The sequence below is a fragment of the Rattus rattus genome, chromosome 9 (assembly GCF_011064425.1).
Source record: "Rattus rattus isolate New Zealand chromosome 9, Rrattus_CSIRO_v1, whole genome shotgun sequence".
Lineage (NCBI taxonomy): Eukaryota > Metazoa > Chordata > Mammalia > Rodentia > Muridae > Rattus > Rattus rattus.
In genome coordinates, this window is record NC_046162.1 from 5,246,145 (window position 1) to 5,263,195 (window position 17,051).

The 17,051-nt window shown below is 50.9% G+C and overlaps 1 protein-coding gene across 1 annotated transcript in view; it reads left to right on the forward strand.

The window, feature by feature from the left end:
- Nucleotides 1-15,853, forward strand: part of Sh3pxd2b (SH3 and PX domains 2B) — an 80,275-nt gene extending 64,422 nt beyond the window's left edge. Inside the window, exons 9-13 of the mRNA XM_032912152.1 lie at nt 1,001-1,118; nt 3,898-4,124; nt 5,953-6,002; nt 7,145-7,270; nt 13,105-15,853. Of these exons, the coding sequence (XP_032768043.1) occupies nt 1,001-1,118; nt 3,898-4,124; nt 5,953-6,002; nt 7,145-7,270; nt 13,105-14,640 (2,057 nt within the window). The 3' untranslated portion in view covers nt 14,641-15,853. The remainder of the gene's footprint in view (nt 1-1,000; nt 1,119-3,897; nt 4,125-5,952; nt 6,003-7,144; nt 7,271-13,104) is intronic.
- Nucleotides 15,854-17,051: the final 1,198 nt, after the last annotated feature.

Consider the following 17,051-nt stretch of genomic DNA (forward strand, 5'->3'; position numbering starts at 1 on the left):
TGCCACACGTCAGCACAGCCCCCTCAGAGCTGGTCAGCAGGCCATTTCAATAAATAAATAAATGCCTGTGTGCTTCCACTTCCTCTGCGGCAGCTGGCTGGTAACGAAAGGCCCAAGCGTTTTCCCGAGAACCATGAGCACTAAGCCATGGACTGAAATGTCACCTAAGAACAGCCCTCTCATCTCCTCCCTGGGCCCCTCTCGGTCATGTGTCCGTGTTTCTCTGTGACACTGAGGATGGGAGCTGCTCCCTCACTTCACTCTCCCAAGCACTGTTGCGAATGAGCAGGGTCTCTGGGCTGCTGTAGTAACACAGTGGGAGTCAGCTCTGAAGGAGGAGGGTGTGCTGTAAGGATGGGGCCGACTTGTGGGGACAGTGAGATCAGAAGCAACCCAGCCACGCAGGCAATAAGCAAGGTTGGATCGGGGCTGCAACCCGGCCAATAAACAGTCATTGTCTAGGTAACGAGAAGTGCTCTCTGTCCCTTCCTTGGTGGCGATTTCAACTTTATCTCTGAACGCTTAGTCTCCAGCAATAAGAACTAGGAGGAGCCCAAGGGGCTTCAACTCACTGTGTGAACAAGGTGTACCCCGCATGGTGGGACTTCAGAATACGCCTCTGATCTAAACAGAGGCTCATTCACGAAACAATTACTAGCTTTTCCAGGCATGGTCTAGTGCTGGAGACAAAGACATGACCGAGATAGACCAATCCCTGTCTTCATTGGAGCCTGTAAACCTGAGCAAGGGAGATGAGGATGCTGTGGGTCAGAGTGTTGCATGAAGTCATGGGCCATGACCTTGAGGCACAGACTGACTGGCTACAAGGGCAGTTCTTCAATGCTGAGGGTGTCAGAGGGACTGGGCCCTCTAAGAGCTCGGGGGTGGGTAAGGACCTCAGAAATCACAAAGAGAATTTCCCTCTGTGTGATTCCAGTTCACAGCCAGCCTCCTGGCTCCTCCTATCCGTGCCTCACCCCATCACCCTTTGTCCCTGCAGAGGAGAAGTATACGGTCATCTACCCGTACACAGCCCGTGACCAGGACGAAATGAACCTGGAGCGAGGGGTTGTGGTGGAGGTCATCCAGAAGAACCTGGAGGGCTGGTGGAAGATCAGGTACCTGCCTGGGCCTCTCCCTGTGCTTGGGTGGGCTCTGCATCTCTCATGAGCGAGCAGCTACAGACAGGTGACATTGTGTCAGCCATGAGTGCACTCTGGTGCAGTTTGGGCTCCCTCCCTGCCCATACCTGTCCTGTAAAGTCCAAACAAACAAGACCTCTAAGCTCCCCCAAGCCTCAGAGAGTAAAGTGCTACCGGATGTTTTACAGCAAAGCCTGGGCGCATAGTGGGCCACTGGGTCCCGTCTGTGTAAGCACACTGTGGGGTTGGCAGAAGTCACCCAATAAAGCCTTTCTCAGAAGTCGCCCATCATTAAATGGCGTGCGGCTGTCAGTCACAGTGCCATAGTACAGACTAACACACCCTGCAACCTCACGGCTCTGGAGTTCAGGACGGTCTCCACCTGGCTCGGACTTGGAGGCAGTTGTCAGGATGAGTGTAAGGGTCATCTGAGGCGGGAGGTATTGGAACCCATGCCTCCTCACCCCCGAGCCGGCCCATCCTCCATTTTGTACTCCCTGTGCTGTGGCTTTGCGCCACCAATGGTGGCCCGAGGAGGCCGGTCGTGCTGCATTTGCAACCAGCTTTTTCCACTTAAAGCAAGACTTATATAGGGGTTCTTTTGAGTTTGACAAGTGCTTGATTGTGTAGATTCCGATCTCCTTGTAAATTTGCCTCCAGTTACAAATGACCCGTTTTTCACAGAAACCCAGGCCATTTCGTTTTTAAAGTAGTTCCTTCTTTCTCTTTTCTTTTCCTTCCTTCCTTTTCATTTTGAAAGGGGACCACTGTACACAGAGTGCCTGTTCTGGAGCTCACTCTGTAGACCAGGCTAGCCTCAAATTTGCAGAGATCTTCCTGCCTCTGTACTGGAATTAAAGGTGTATGCCACCGTGCCTGCTCTTTACCTGGTTCTTTTTTTTCTTTTTCTTTGCCTTTTTTCGTTTTTGAGACAGGGTTTTAGTGTAGCCTTGGCTGTCCTAGAACTCACTCTGTAGACTTGGATGGCCTGAAACTCAGAGGTCTGCCTGCCTCTGCCTCTCAAGGGCTGGGATCACAGGTGTGCACCCCCGCTGCCCGACTTCTTTGATTCTTAATGAGATTTGGCTCTGCCATGTTTCATGAGTAGTCAGCTGGGTTTATTCCTCTTTCCCCAAAGGTGTGGGCACCTGTTTGAAGAGGTACTTGGTACTTGTAGCTCCTAGTGGGGTTGGCTGATCTCCATGGTGTAAATACCTATCTTGTGATCACTTTCAAGTACCCAGTGAGATGCCACTACCTGTGGAGTTCCGAAGATACCTGTGCAGTGGGCTCTCATGAGCCAGCGGGCACTTGCTCTAGCATTTCTCAGGTCCAAACAGGCCTCTCTAGTTATTGTTTTGAAACCCAAGTTTAATCATGTGAGAATTAAGTGGCCATTTCCCTCACTGATACCCTTTTTAGGGACAGTGAGCTGGTGTGTCAGAGTCCCTGTCATTCTTCAGTGCAGTGGCAGCCAACACGGAACTACTGCACCATTCATGTCTCAGTATCTTTGTGTCAGCTGTCCTGTCAGGGCGAGGCTTTGCACCAGGAGTGGCAGCTGCAAGGAAAGGGCCAGGAAGAACAAGTTAGAGAGCTGAGTCCATTCCTGCCACAGATTTCCTTGTAAAGCTGGGTGAGGTATTTAATACCAATGGGTCCCAGACTTCTTACCTTCAAAACAGATCCCAATTCCAGATGAAAATCCCTTACCTGAAATGCATGGGACCAGAAATCTGGAATCTGGGATGTTTTCATCATTGGGAATGTTGCCTATGTGTAACTCGATGTCTTGGATTTGAGGAAGGGTATTGGTAAACCCAGATTCACTGTGTTGCATAGATGGCCTATACACAGCCAGATGAGTTCATGCGAGTCTAATGCAGCTGCATTTTGGCAGTAATTCATCCCATGATGTCAAGTGTGGAATTTTCCATTTGCGGTGGCACATTGGTGCCAAAGAAGCTTCACTGGGAGGTGGGGGCCATCTTGCCGAGGTCGGCTGGGTTCAAACACATATGAGCTGTAAAGTGCTTAGGGCAGGACTGACAAAGTAGGTGCCAAGAGTGCTGGCTGTCACTGTCATGACCATCACCATCACAGTGGTACCTCAAGAGGACAGCTCTGACAGAGCTTTACTGCAGTTCGCCCATGATATGATACACCCATTGGTAGCCTGTCCCCTTGGCCTTTCATTTCTTCACTGAATTCACCAATACCCAGTTGCTCACACCCAGTGAGTTGTGTTCAAACTAGGAGACAGGGAATCCACAGCCAGATGCACTTTGCAGATGCAGGGATTACAGAGTGTGCAGAAGCCAGAGGGCCATCATGGAGATTGGGCCTCACTGAGGGTTAGAAGACTCAAAGACATCAAGTAAAACCTGGGGAGAGGAACAGGTGCCACTGGGAGGGAGAGCAAGTAGCTCGCTAGGTAGAGACCCACCAAGAACAGCGCTGTGGCGAGGTGACTAGTGGTGGTGCATTTTGGAGACTTCAAGAGGAAGGGGTGTGTGAGACATGGTGGTTGTTGAGAGGGGCAAATGGAGAGTAGGTAGGGAGGGCCTGGAAGTTCAGGCCTGGCTTGGACATCATCAGAGGGCAATGAATTGCATAGAGCCTTTGGCCCACAACAGTGAGAAATCACTGTCCACCATCCTGGACCAAATGTATAGAGGCATGGCTTCATCCCACCCCTCCAACCCCCAAAAGCCCCACAGACCAACCTGACTAGAATCCTTCCCCTTCCTCCCAGGTTCCAGGGCAAAGAGGGCTGGGCCCCTGCTTCCTACCTAAAGAAGAGCAGTGGGGAGCCCTTGCCTCCAAAGCTGGGCCCCAGCTCATCCGCTCACTCAGGGGCCCTTGACCTGGATGGTGTTTCCCGGCAACAGAATGCTGTGGGCAGGGAGAAGGAGCCGCTCAACAACCAGAGGGATGGCCGGTTTGAAGGTCGCCTGGCGCCAGACGGTGACGTTAAACAGAGTGAGTGACGCCCACCCTTGCTCAGCTGAGTTCTATCTGAGCTTAGGACAGCTCCCTTCTTCCTTGGAGCATCCCTGCCATCTGATGATATCCTGAAGATAACAATAAAAGTTTGGGGACTTTGGGTATCTCACTGAGACCATCAGACCAGCAGATCACAGAATCTAAACAGTGTGCTGGTCCTTCCTTAGACTGTTACGGTGTGTCGTGACGATCAAGCGCCTGCTGTGTGTCAGGAGTCTCCCTGGCTCCTCCTTTGAGGGACTGCTTTTTGTTTGACAGATAATAATCAGAGAAATAAGACCAAGGCTACTCACCTGGTAACAGTGGGCCTGGGGGTTGAACCAAGATCTACACCCCTCTAGTGTTCTCCATGGCCTCCTATGTGAACCGGAGGGAGAAAGGCTGCCCCCAATTTGGGTTTGCTTCACCCATTTTGCTTTTCGGAGTTTCCCTATTTGTATTTTACTACTACATTATAATACTGATATAATTTTACTACACACTGAAAGCAGGGTTACCCATAGCTGTCTGTATTGTGCCTGGAACTGTGTCCCCACTATCCTGGGCCGGCCCTGAGGGCAGTGAGAATCTGTGGAGAAAGGACTCTACTCCTCACAGCGATGAGAGCTGAATTTCATGCTCCCTGCATGAGCCTAAGTGATAAGAGCTTCGTGACTGCTGCAGGCAGTGGCAGGGGCTGTGGCCAGTCCCAAGTTCTGTGACTCTGGTCTCTCACGGTCAAGAGCACAGTCCACTAATAGTAGGGGACCAAATGAAAATCTGAAGTGACGTGACTTTGTTAGGATGTTTACATGTTAAATCAAGGTCTCCTCCCCCAAGGAGGAGACACACACACACACACACACACACACACACACACACACACACACACACACACACACCCCTTGATTCACAGTGGCTCATTTGATCTAGACACTCATTCCCATTCCACACAGCAGAGGAAGTTTGTGTCTACAGCTGAGATGATACTTCCACACAGTCAAGAATCTTGGTCTCCAACATCTGTTTTGTGTTGCCCTCCTCATCCAATGTGGCCCTTCATGGTCTAGCCAGTGGGGTGGGAGGGGTGAAATAGCATAAATTCTCCACCTTCCCTCACGTTCCGCTGGACTTATTCAGTGGCAAGGAAGTCTAGAAACGGTTGACCTTATGGTGGTTCTAAATGTCTTAGCTAAGACCAGGTACTTTCTTTTTTTTTCTTTTTTTTTTTTTTTTTGGTTTTTTTTTTTCGGAGCTGGGGATCGAACCCAGGGCCTTGTGCTTCCTAGGTAAGCTCTACCACTGAGCTAAATCCCCAGCCCCGACCAGGTACTTTCTAATATTATACAAGACGAGGAAATAGGGTATTTCACGTTACTCCTGCTGCCAGGCAGAGGTGGGTATCCAATTAGACTGTTCCACAGAAAAGGACCTATGGCCCAGAGTCAAACAGTAATTTTGCCCTGTACTGGGAGCCCATGAGTCTGGGCCTAGCCCTGTATAGCTCTGAGTTCATGTTTTATGCCTTGAGTGAACAGCCTCCTGTTACTTGATGATCGGTGCCGATCATCTATTGTTCCCATTTAGAAAAAGTCCAGGGGAGGTTGTGATTCTGGTCTCTCACGGTCAACAGCACAGTCCACTAGTATAGTAGGGGACCAAATGGAGGTCCCGAGACAAGCACGAGGAGAGCAGAGCCAGGCTGTCCTCACATGTGGCTCCTGGACAGAGGCGGGAGGGATAAGATCCCACCTGACTCCCACAGCTGGGAATCTATCTGTGGAGCTCTGCATGTGATTGAAATGGAGTCTGGTTTCCCCCATAGGATCACCAAAGATGAGGCAAAGACCCCCTCCTCGCCGGGACATGACCATTGTAAGTACCCTTGCCCTAGAGCTCATCTCCTTGGCCTAGGGCTTATCTGGGGCACCCACTAGACCTCACACACTCCAGTTCTTTTCAAGGAGTTCTTCTTGAAGACAAAGCAACCTATGTGTAACAGGCCAAGGTTAGACAAGGCACAGGTTCACCTGTGGTGACATTCTGTTACTCTGATCCATTTTTAACTCTAAAGATATATTTACTTACTTATATATAAACTAGAGTCTCACTATATAGCCATGATTAGCCTGGAATTCTCTATGTAGACCAAGTTGGCCTCCAACTCACAGAGCTTCTCCTGCTCTGCCTCCTGGATGCTGGAATAAATGGTTTTTTGCCTCCATGCCCTACCTATAGGTACCTTTTTAACCAATATAGACTGAGCATCCTTAATCCAAAAATCCAAAATGCTCCCAAATCTTAACACTTTGAGCACCAATGTGGAAAGCTCAAAAGTAGAAAGAAAATTCCATACCTGAGCTCACGTGACAGATCACAGCCAAAACACAGGCACACTAAAAATATTGTAAAATGCTCTACCCTGGCTAGATACACGTGGAGCATCCGTGTATCTGGTGTTTGAACTTGGGTCCTATCACCACGATGACTCACTGTGTATACAGATATTCAGACTATAAAACACTGGTGATCACAATCAATTTGGAAAGGGAGTGCCCTGGGGAGGGGCTCTCTGAAAATATCTGCCATTTCTTGGGTATCTGCCCAGAACCATAAATATGCCAGGTGAGTCACCCGGTAGCATATCTACTGGTCATAGCAGATGTACCAAGCCAGGATACCCATTCTACAGGAGGTAAGGCAGAGGCTTGGCATGGCCCTTCGTCAGCATTCCAGCCCACCTGGGTCTGATTTGAAGACCCGAGGTCTTCCCACAGCCTCGCTGCCTCTTACATCCAGACCCTTTTGTGCCTTCCCAAGTTCTCACATGTGCCCGGATGTTGCTTGTAACCATAAAGTTGAAGGGCCAGGGGGTCCTCGACTAGGAGGTGACAGTCAAGTCCTCTTCGTTTTGCCCTTTAGAAGCTAATTGGGCTTCCTAGCACCGCTCGATGTTGTGTACCCCTAGTCCCTAAATGCCACCCTGACTCAGTCAGCCCTGTGTGTAATCCTGCCAGCCTCGAGGCCTCAACCTGCCGAAGCCTCCCATTCCACCCCAGGTGGAAGAAGAATATTACACCATTGCCGAGTTCCAGACCACCATCCCGGATGGCATCAGCTTCCAGGCCGGCCTAAAGGTGGAGGTGAGCATCTGGTGCTATTCTTCCTTCTCCGTTGGCTTCTCTCATCTTACCTCCTGCTGTGGGGGAGGGGAGAGGAGGTTAGCGGCTTTATTAAGCTATGCTTCTATCTTCATAATCACATCCCAAACGGTCTGCCACTTCGAGCGTACAAGTCATTGGTTTCTTTTCTTGGAGTTGTGTAACCATCATCACATTCTGATTCCAAAGCCCTTAGCAGGAACCCTGTCCCTGGTTTCTCTTTTCACATCAACCCACCCTGGTCCTTCAGACTAGAAGTGGAATTATACAATATATGGTTGTCTTAGGTTGGGTTTTATTGCCATGAAGAGACAGCATGACCAAGGCATGCTTCTAAAGGCAAACATTTCATTGGGGCTGCCTTAACCGTTTCAGAGGTTCAGTCCATTATCATCAGCAGGAAGCATGGCATCATGCATACAGGCATGGTGCTGGAGAAAGAGCTGTGAGTTCTGCATTCTGATCTGAAGGTAGCCAGGAAGAGACTCCTTCTGACAGACTTGAGCATATATATGAGACCTCAAAGCCAACCCTCCCAGTGACACACCCCCTCCAACAAGGCCACACCTCCTAATACTGTCAAACATTCAAACACAATCTATGGGGGACCAAACCTATTGAAACTACTGCAATAGCCCTGTGGGGTTGGCTTGTACTTTCTTTTCTTTTTTCCAATTTTATTTATTTTTATGTGTATGGATGTTTTGCCTGCATGTATGTCTGTATATCACGTGCCTAATGTCTGTGGAGGCCAGAAAAGAGCATCAGATTCCTGGGGACTGGGATTATAGACAGTTGTGGGTTGCTATGTGGGTGCTGGAACTGAACCTGGGTCCTCTGGTGAAATGGCCAGTGCTCTTACCCTCTGAGCTATGCCTCCAGCCCCTCTCTAACTTCTTTTTTTAAAGATTTATTTATGTATTATATATAAGTACACTGTAGCTGTCTTCAGACACACCAGAAGAGGGCATCCGATCTCATTACAGATGGTTGTGAGCCACCATGTGGTTGCTGGGATTTGAACTCAGGACCCCTGGGAGAGCAGTCAGTGCTCTTAACCACTGAGCCATCTCTCCAGCCCCTCTCTAACTTTTTTTTTTTTTTTTTGGTTCTTTTTTTCTCTAACTTTTTAAGAAGATTTGTGTATCAAGTGCATGGCACTCACTGCTTGCAGAGGACAGGGGACACTTTTTGCACAGGTCTCTCCTTGTTTTGAGACAGAGTCTCTGGTTATTTCTGCTGCTGTACTTCCTAGGTGAGCTTCTGGCTAGTACTTCTGTCTCCAGCTCCCATTTTGCCGTAGGACTGCTGAGGCTGGGGTTACTGAGCCAGCCAGCGGTCCAAGGATCAAACTTGGGTCATTAGTGTTACAAAAATATTCTTACCCACGGAACCAACCCTTGGGTGATATCCTATGTTCCTCTTTCTGCCACCATCTGCTTCCCCTCTCTCTTCTGTCCTGTCCTTCCCATACTCTGTCTGTATACTCTGATCCCTAGGTAACCAAGGTAAGTCCTTCCTATCTTCTATGTTTCTTTTATGTTCTCAAACACAGGGATGAAAGATGTTTCCTGTGCTCTCAAGAAAGCCTGCAGGTAACACAGCAGCAGCGAAGAACAGGGACTAGAGATCTAGCAAAGATGCCTCCTGACAGGACAGATGATCTGGCCCCTGGCACCCCTACCTCCATCATGAGTAAATTTGGCCAGAAGCTTCCTAACCCACTTCAGGAGGCAGAGATTAAATCCGCTCGTCTCTGTGAGACCTATAATCCCGTCACCACATGTTCCCAGGATCATGACATCATCCCATGATTTTGATGAGCACTAAAAGGAAAATTAGCAGAGCAGTGGTGGCACACACCATGGATCTCAGCCCTCAGGAGGCAGAGTGATCTCGGTCAGTTCGAAGCTAGCCTAGTGTAGAGAACAAGTCCTAGGACAGCCAAGGCGACACAGAAAAACCCTATCTTGGTGGGGGAGGGCGGGGAGATTACATGTCTGTGGATCATGCAGAGACTTTTTGGCTTGTCATTTTTCCCAAAAACAATGCAATATAACTTCAACCTACAATACAATATATATTCTGCCTATAGAATATATACATGCATACATGTATGTGTGTATATTATATATTGTATATTATATATAGAGATTCTGCCTATAGAATATATACATACATATATAAATATATAATATATTATATATTATATATATTGTGTATGTATGTATATATACATATATATGTGTATGTCTATATATATAGAGAATATATATATGTACATATATATATATATAGAGAGAGAGAGAGAGAGAGAGAGAGAGAGAGAGAGGGAGGGAGAGAGAGAGAGAGAGCGCACAGTCTATGGTGAATGGTTCACCTTAGGGCATCTTGCTCAGTATCTTAGCTCACTAACTTGTTCCTCAGCTGTTCAGTTTGTTCCCCATTTTTCTTCAATGGTTGTAATGCCCATTACTGTGCATTGTTGGTTCCTTCTCACAGCTGCCTGTTCTGCTCTCACCCGGCCTTTTGAGTTCTTCTCTGTCTAAGGACGGCCGTTTAACTCAGTCCTGTTGCCATCACTGACTCTCTTTTCCTCAGTCATCAGTTCTCGGTGTTGTTACTGATCTTTACTGCCCTTCCTCCATTGCCTGTGTTTGGCTGCAGGGGCCAGAGCTAGGAAATAGATTAGTTGCTTAGCATATGTGAGAGCCTGAGTCCCGTTGTCAAGCATCATAGAGTGAAGGAGAGGACCCGGCGTCTGCGAGTCAGTCCGTGGAAAGTCACACAGAGGTTAGTCGGCTTCTAGAGACTCCTGAGCGAGCCACAGAGCAGCGTCAAGTCTCTGTGACCCCAGCCTGCATGCTCACGGTTGCTATCTGCAGTCTCCCCTACGAGAACAGGACCAAGGACAGAAGCCAGGCAGAATGGCTGTTTGTGTGGTGTCTTCACAGTTACTCCCCAGTCAGGTGCTTGCTCCCTCCCACACGCCCCCCTCAGTGCTACGCCCAATGTCTCTTACCCTTTGTAGAACTCTGTGCCACCCCACCAAGGAACTGGGGAGTCACCCCTTGCCTCTGTTTCCCTCTGAGCTGGGCTGCAGACCCACAGCTTTCTTCCTTGCATGCGTTACATAAAGACAACTGTCCGTTCCATCTTGAAACCAGAAACCCACACTGTAGGCTAGGAAGGGCTTCTTCCCTGGAGAGCTAAATAAGCACTGTGCGGTTTTAAGACATAGCTTTTGTGGGCTGGGGGACAGCTCTGTAGTAGAGCCCAGGTCGGGTGTGCCCACACAGACTCTGGATGCGATTCGAGAAAGGAAGCCAGAGATTCTTTGACAGCGTCTCTCCTGCAGTTCTACTAACGCACAGGGCTGAGCAGCAAGCACTGCCACACAGGCTCAGGATGCAGCTCAGATGCTGCCAGAGATCCTTGGGATCTCAGCAACGCATCGGAGGCACTGGGACCTGGTGTGGCCGCGTGTGGCGGGGTGCGACCCTTCTCTGTTCTTGCTTGGGCTGGCCCAGTGACAAATTCATATCCAGCACTCCCACCCCCATCAGTGCAGCCCTTGCTGTCCTGGAACTCACTGTGTAAAACCAGACCAGCCTAGAACCCACAATGCTTGCCTCTGCCTCCCAAGATCTGAGCGCACGCACCACCATACCCAGCATGTCAAGCATTCTCTAACAAAATCATAGCCACCACCCACCTCGAGACTTCTGCTTTACTCTGCTAAGATGTTGACGGTCCCCACTGGGTTTTTGAGGGAACGGTTGTCACGAGAGCTTGGGACTTAATGAGTTGCTCTTTAATGTGATGATTCATATGATGAGCTCTGTACGCCAGTTTCCTGTTTCCTCTTTTGCTGTCCAGTTCATATCTACGTCATCTCAGGCCTCCATCCTCTTCACAGAGGCTCCTGCCAGCCAGGCGTGGTGAGTGCCAGCTCACTGTCTGCACTACTCACCCTTCAAACACCTCTTCAGATGGCAGTGTGGTGGCAGCCGGTACTGATGGGATAGGCGATGCTTTGGCGTTTTGCCTACTTGTTGACTAAGCCTGACAGGAGGCCTGGAAGATCAATATCGGCCTGTCTTACAGATGAGACTCAGGGGTGGTGGGTAAATGCTTGTCTAAGGGTAGAGCCAGTCAGGGATGGGGCAGGGACTTGAACTGTGGTCTGTCTAGTTTTAAAGCCCAGGTTCTTCCTCTTCTCTCGTTCCTGTGACTTTGCATCTGTCACAGCATGTGGCTTCTCTCTATAAACAAAATCGTGATTAAGGACCCACACGGGAGGTAGGTTCACCTTTAATCCCTGCCCTCAGTAGGCAGAAGCAGTCCAATCTCTGTGAGCGCTGCTAGCCTTGTTTTCATAGACAGCTGCAGACCAGCCAGGGCTGCACAGTGAAATCTGTCTCAAAAGAAAAAACAAAACTAAACTAAACAAAATCTGAATGGCAAGAGTTTCTGCCACCACCACCATCCTTTCCCTTGGGCATGAGGGTGACAAAGTCACACTGATGACGTCTGTTCACTATCATCCGTGTGCCCTCCCTCACGGTGTCTCAGTGTTGGAGTTGAACTGCTGATGAAGGCCGTGAGCCAGGGACTGTGCCCAGCACTTGTTATAACAGACTGGTCACCCGTCTGTCACTCCTGCTAGCCTCACTCTGTCCTGCCTGTCCACCACATCCTCTTCTCAGCCGCCATCCCTCTAGCCTGCTAACGTAGCACGTAATGAGCGCACTCACGTGCTCTCGAGAGGACAGTGCGATTTTGCTTGTTTGAACATTAGCAAATCTTGCTGCCGCTGTCATCATTCAGGTGGCAGAGCGCTGAGCTGGTACCCAGGACTTCAGGTTCCGGAGTTGGGTCTCCTGGTGCTGAGTCTGTGACTGCTGTCCTTCCTGTCAGGTCCCTATGGCCCCTGTGGAAGTTCCTCAGGCCAGGCACTGCTCTTCCTGAGGGGCAGCAGCAGGCAGTACTCAGAGCCCAGCTGCCTGCCCTCCCCCTTTCACGCCCCCTCAGAACCCTCTGCCCAGTCCTCCGCTCTCCTGAGGTTCTGCTCTGCCTCTGTGGAATGGGACGGCTATCCCTGGATCACGGGGAGATCGTGAACATTAGCTTTCCTGTGGGAACCACAGGTGTGAGTTTTCTAGGACTGCCATGTTTCAAAATACACACTTGGGGCTGGATTAGACACAGTGATTTACCCTTTTATGACACTGGAGCTGAAGTCCAAGGTCAGGTGCCTGGTGGGTATCTCCTGTGGCTTCTTTCCTTGGCCTACAGACAGCCACCTTCTTGTTATGTCTCCATACCCATGATCCCTGCTCTGTATTTATAAATCTCAGGCCTGCTTTCATGACCCATTCCTACCTGGTTACCTCTCTAAAGACCTTATCCAGATGCAAGGGCCTCTGGAGTACTGAGGGTGAACGCTTCATGTAGGGAACCTGAGAGCACACTTCAGCCTGTCTCGCACAGTTTACGTAACCGTTCATCTCCAATAATTCACTTGGATGATACTGGACCCAAGAGACACGGGAGACATCATGTCTTAAACATCATCAATTTCGGTTCAAAGGGCGTCCACCATTCAGCTCAGTGGGTGTAGGCACCAGGAGGAGATGCAGATAGGGGGTGAAACCCATTTCATTCACCAGCCTCAGTTCCCCTGAACGTAAGCAGGGCACATCATGGACCTGAAGGCTTTCCCTGTGTTAAAGATTCCATTTTTTCATATGGCATAGCCGCTATAAACACCAAGCGCTATGAACACTAAGTGCTTTCCCTGTCCCCCTTTCTAGGTGATTGAGAAGAGCCTGAGTGGTTGGTGGTACATTCAGATGGAGGATAAGGAGGGCTGGGCCCCAGCCACCTTCATTGACAAATACAAGAAGACCAGCAGTGCCTCAAGGCCCAACTTCCTGGCCCCGTTGCCCCATGAGATGACCCAGCTCCGGCTTGGAGATGCAGCTGCGACGGAGAACAATACAGGTCCCGAAGCAGTGGGGCCCTCCAGACCCCTGCCTGAGGCACCACACGGAGCTGTGGACTCTGGGATGCTGTGGTCCAAAGACTGGAAGGGAGGAAAGGAGGCCCCAAGAAAGGCATCTTCAGATCTGTCTGCGTCAACAGGATATGAGGAGATCTCGGACCCCACACAGGAGGAGAAGCCTAGCCTCCCTCCACGCAAAGAGTCTATCATCAAGTCTGAAGAAGAGTTGCTGGAGAGGGAGAGACAGAAGATGGAGCCGCACCGGGGCTCCTCCCCCAAACCCCCTGGCATGATTTTGCCGATGATTCCAGCCAAGCATGCCCCGCTGGCCCGGGACAGCAAGAAACCAGAGCCCAAACCTGACAAGAGCAAGTTCCCACTGAGAAATGACATGGGGTTAGAGTGTGGCCACAAGGTGCTGGCCAAGGAAGTAAAAAAGCCCAACCTCCGTCCCATCTCCAGGTCCAAAGCTGAGCTGCCCGAGGAGAAGGTGGAACCCAACCCCCAGAATCTGTTCTTGAAGTCAAGACCTCAGGTTAGGCCCAAACCAACTCCTTCCCCCAAGACAGAGCCAGCTCAGGGTGAAGACCAAGTGGACATCTACAACCTCAGGAGCAAGCTCCGACCTGCCAAGTCTCAAGAGAAAGCCTTATTGGACGGAGAAAGCCACCATGCTGCGGGAGGCCATGACACAGCCCTCGGCCGAAGCTTCCTTCCCGGGGAGGGACCTGGCCGTGGCCAGGACAGGTCTGGCAGACAGGATGGGCTGAGTCCAAAGGAGACGCCTTGCCGAGCCCCTCCCAGGCCTGCCAAGACCACAGACCCTGGGCCCAAGAATGTGCCTGTGCCTGTCCAAGAAGCAACCCAGCAAAGACCTGTGGTCCCACCTCGGAGACCCCCACCCCCCAAGAAAACCTCCTCATCGCCATTGTCGTGCAGGCCCCTCCCAGATGTCAGAGGGTCACAGCGTGAAGAAAGCAGAGCCATTCCCGCTTCAGGCCGGGCCCTCCTTGTCCCTCCGAAAGCCAAACCCTTCCTTTCCAACTCCTCAGTGGGTCAAGACGACATTCGAGGCAAAGGTGGTCTGGGGCCACGCATAGCTGGCAAGGTGGGAGAAACCAGAGAGAAAGCAGCTTCCTTCCTCAATGCCGATGGCCCAAAGGACTCGCTGTATGTGGCCGTGGCCAACTTTGAAGGAGACGAAGACACCAGCAGCTTCCAGGAAGGGACAGTGTTTGAAGTCCGGGAGAAGAACAGCAGTGGCTGGTGGTTCTGCCGGGTCCTCAGCGGGGCACCTTCCTGGGAGGGCTGGATCCCTTCCAACTACCTCCGGAAGAAACCCTAACTTCCCTGCCCTTCCCGGAGACCCCGCTGTCCCTGCCGGCCTCCCCACTGTATTTAAGACGCATCTTAATTTATCAATCTCCACACCATTTCAAGGAAGGCGGCCATTGAGGTGCTGGTGGCCCCTTCCCTCTCAGGGTGGAGAGTGCTTGGTGCAGAGACATCCTGTAGCCTGGGGTCTGGTTCTCCTGTTGTGGCATCTCCAGAAGTCTCAAAAGCCACAGCCTTCGCTAGGTAGAAACCATGTGACCGTCCTTGTCTGTAGTAGAACCCATCCTCCTAGACAACGTCTTGTCACCCAGAGAAGCAGGACAGTGACACTCGCAGACCTCCAGAACTGACGCCGGTCACCTGGAGAACTTCCAGACCACACCTCAGTGCTCAGTCGTAGCACAGAGGGACGGCCCACACAGCCTGTGACAGCTCGCTCTAACTTCTCCATGTTACTAGAAGCCCAGTAATGGCTTTGTTCACAGTTCCCAGAATAGCTGGTACCAGGAAGAACCGAGTCCTGAGAGAATCATCTTCTAAGTGCCGAGGAGGTACCGCTGCCCTGAGGTGGTCCCAAAGATTCGCTTGGTTATCCTGCCTCCCGAATACTGACCGTGATCAGTCCTAAAGGAGCATGCTTCACTCCTGAAGCCTCTGGTCCATCCAGGGCTTTTAAATCCCAATTCCTGCCCACCTTCCTCCATCCCTAGTTAACAAGCGTCTCCACATTTGTTTAAGTAAGGGGGCCAGCCCTTCACAAGGCACACACATGAGTGCTTCTTTGCCCAGTAGGTGCCAAACTGCCCTTGGCCTTCTGCCTTCTTGTTCTAACCGGCAACTGGCCTCCCCTGTTCTATCGCACCCATTTTCTAGATGAGGAAACTGAGGCTCTACAGGCCCCAGGACATGCTAGGAAGGAAGTGGCTAGAGGAGGCTTGAGTCCAGGCCTGCCTGATCCCAACACCCATGCTCTTCTCCCTGCAAGAACAAACCAGTGAGGGAAGAGATGGGGGTTGACCGGGTATCAGGGCAGGTGGCCTGGGGGCTTCCTTACGTTATGAGCAAAGGGACAGTAGTGACTGCCCTGGACTCACAGCTGCTTCTGCAGGACGGGGCATACCCTGGATCCTCAGTAGCTGGTACAGAATTTCTAGCCTGGTACCCCGTGTGTGGAAGAGGAATAAAGGAAGCTGAGGCACTGCTCCTCGGTGGCTTGAAGTGGACTCTGGTGGCTAAGAACCAGAAGCTGGATCTGTGCCAAACTAAGAACAAAAGTAGCCAGGGGCCCGCAGTCTCCTGCCTCAGCAGCTGCAGCTTCCTGTAGAACAGTTTGCTCTTTAGCGTCCTCTTTCCCTGGGAGAAGCCCAGGGTAGCTCTCCCTATTTTGACCAATGGACAACTAAGGCCTCGAGAGGTCCACTTAGTTATTGCAGAGTTAAATCAGGACACAGATTTCTAGCTCCCAGCCCAGACCAACTTGTACCTATGAACGGGCTTCGGGTAAAAGAGGGGTGGGGTTGAGAGGGCAGAGCTCCATCCCATCCCACAGTTCCTGCAGAAGAAGAGACACCCCTGCCCTGCCCTGCCCTGCCCTGCCCTGCCCTGCAACTCTCCAGGGCTAAGTTTTACTGTGGTTTGGGAACCACGAAGCCCCCTTTCCCAAGATGCTTGCATTTTACTTGCAGTGCCAAAGATTCTGTGCAAGCAGATCCCTTCTGCACCCACCCCTTTCCAGCCCGCACTCTCTTCCTCTGCTCAGCCTGCAGTCCCCCAACACCCCCACCACTGGGCCAGGGTAGGAGGCACCTGAAGGACATTCCTCCTTAGCCCAGGGCCTCAGGGGAAAGTGGCAGATAGGGAGAGGGGAGGCTGAGAGTCTTCAGAGCCTTGTGCACACCCCCACACTGTGCAGGAAGCCTCATGGCCTTTTTTTTTTTTTTTTTTTTTTTGTAGTGGTGATGGTTTTTGAGTTTCAACACATTTCCTTGAACAGCTTTTTGAAGCTGTTTTGCAGACCTTTGAAGAGGCAAAGGGGTTTTTCGTTGTTGCTGTTGCTGGTTTATTTGGTTTATCTTGTTTGCACTTGGCTCTCTGTAACCTTCTCAAGAATTCTACAAGTCCCTGCTATGTCTAGGTAGACCAGGGAGTGGGGAGGGGGCATCACCCTGGGCTGAAGAACTGAGCTCTGCCTACCAACTCCACAGGAGAAATCATCTGCCTCCTTCCCTCCTCCCTGGGGTCAGCTGAAGAGGAGCAGACAGGCCTGCCTTCCGTGGGCAATGGGAGAATTTGCCTTTTGTCCTATCCTTGTGCTGACGTCAACTGTAGGTGTGTCTGTTGGGTGCCTTCTCTGCTCACTGCTTTTCTTGGGTCACACTCACAGCCTGAAGATTTCTATGGGAAGACCCATAGGCCATAGTG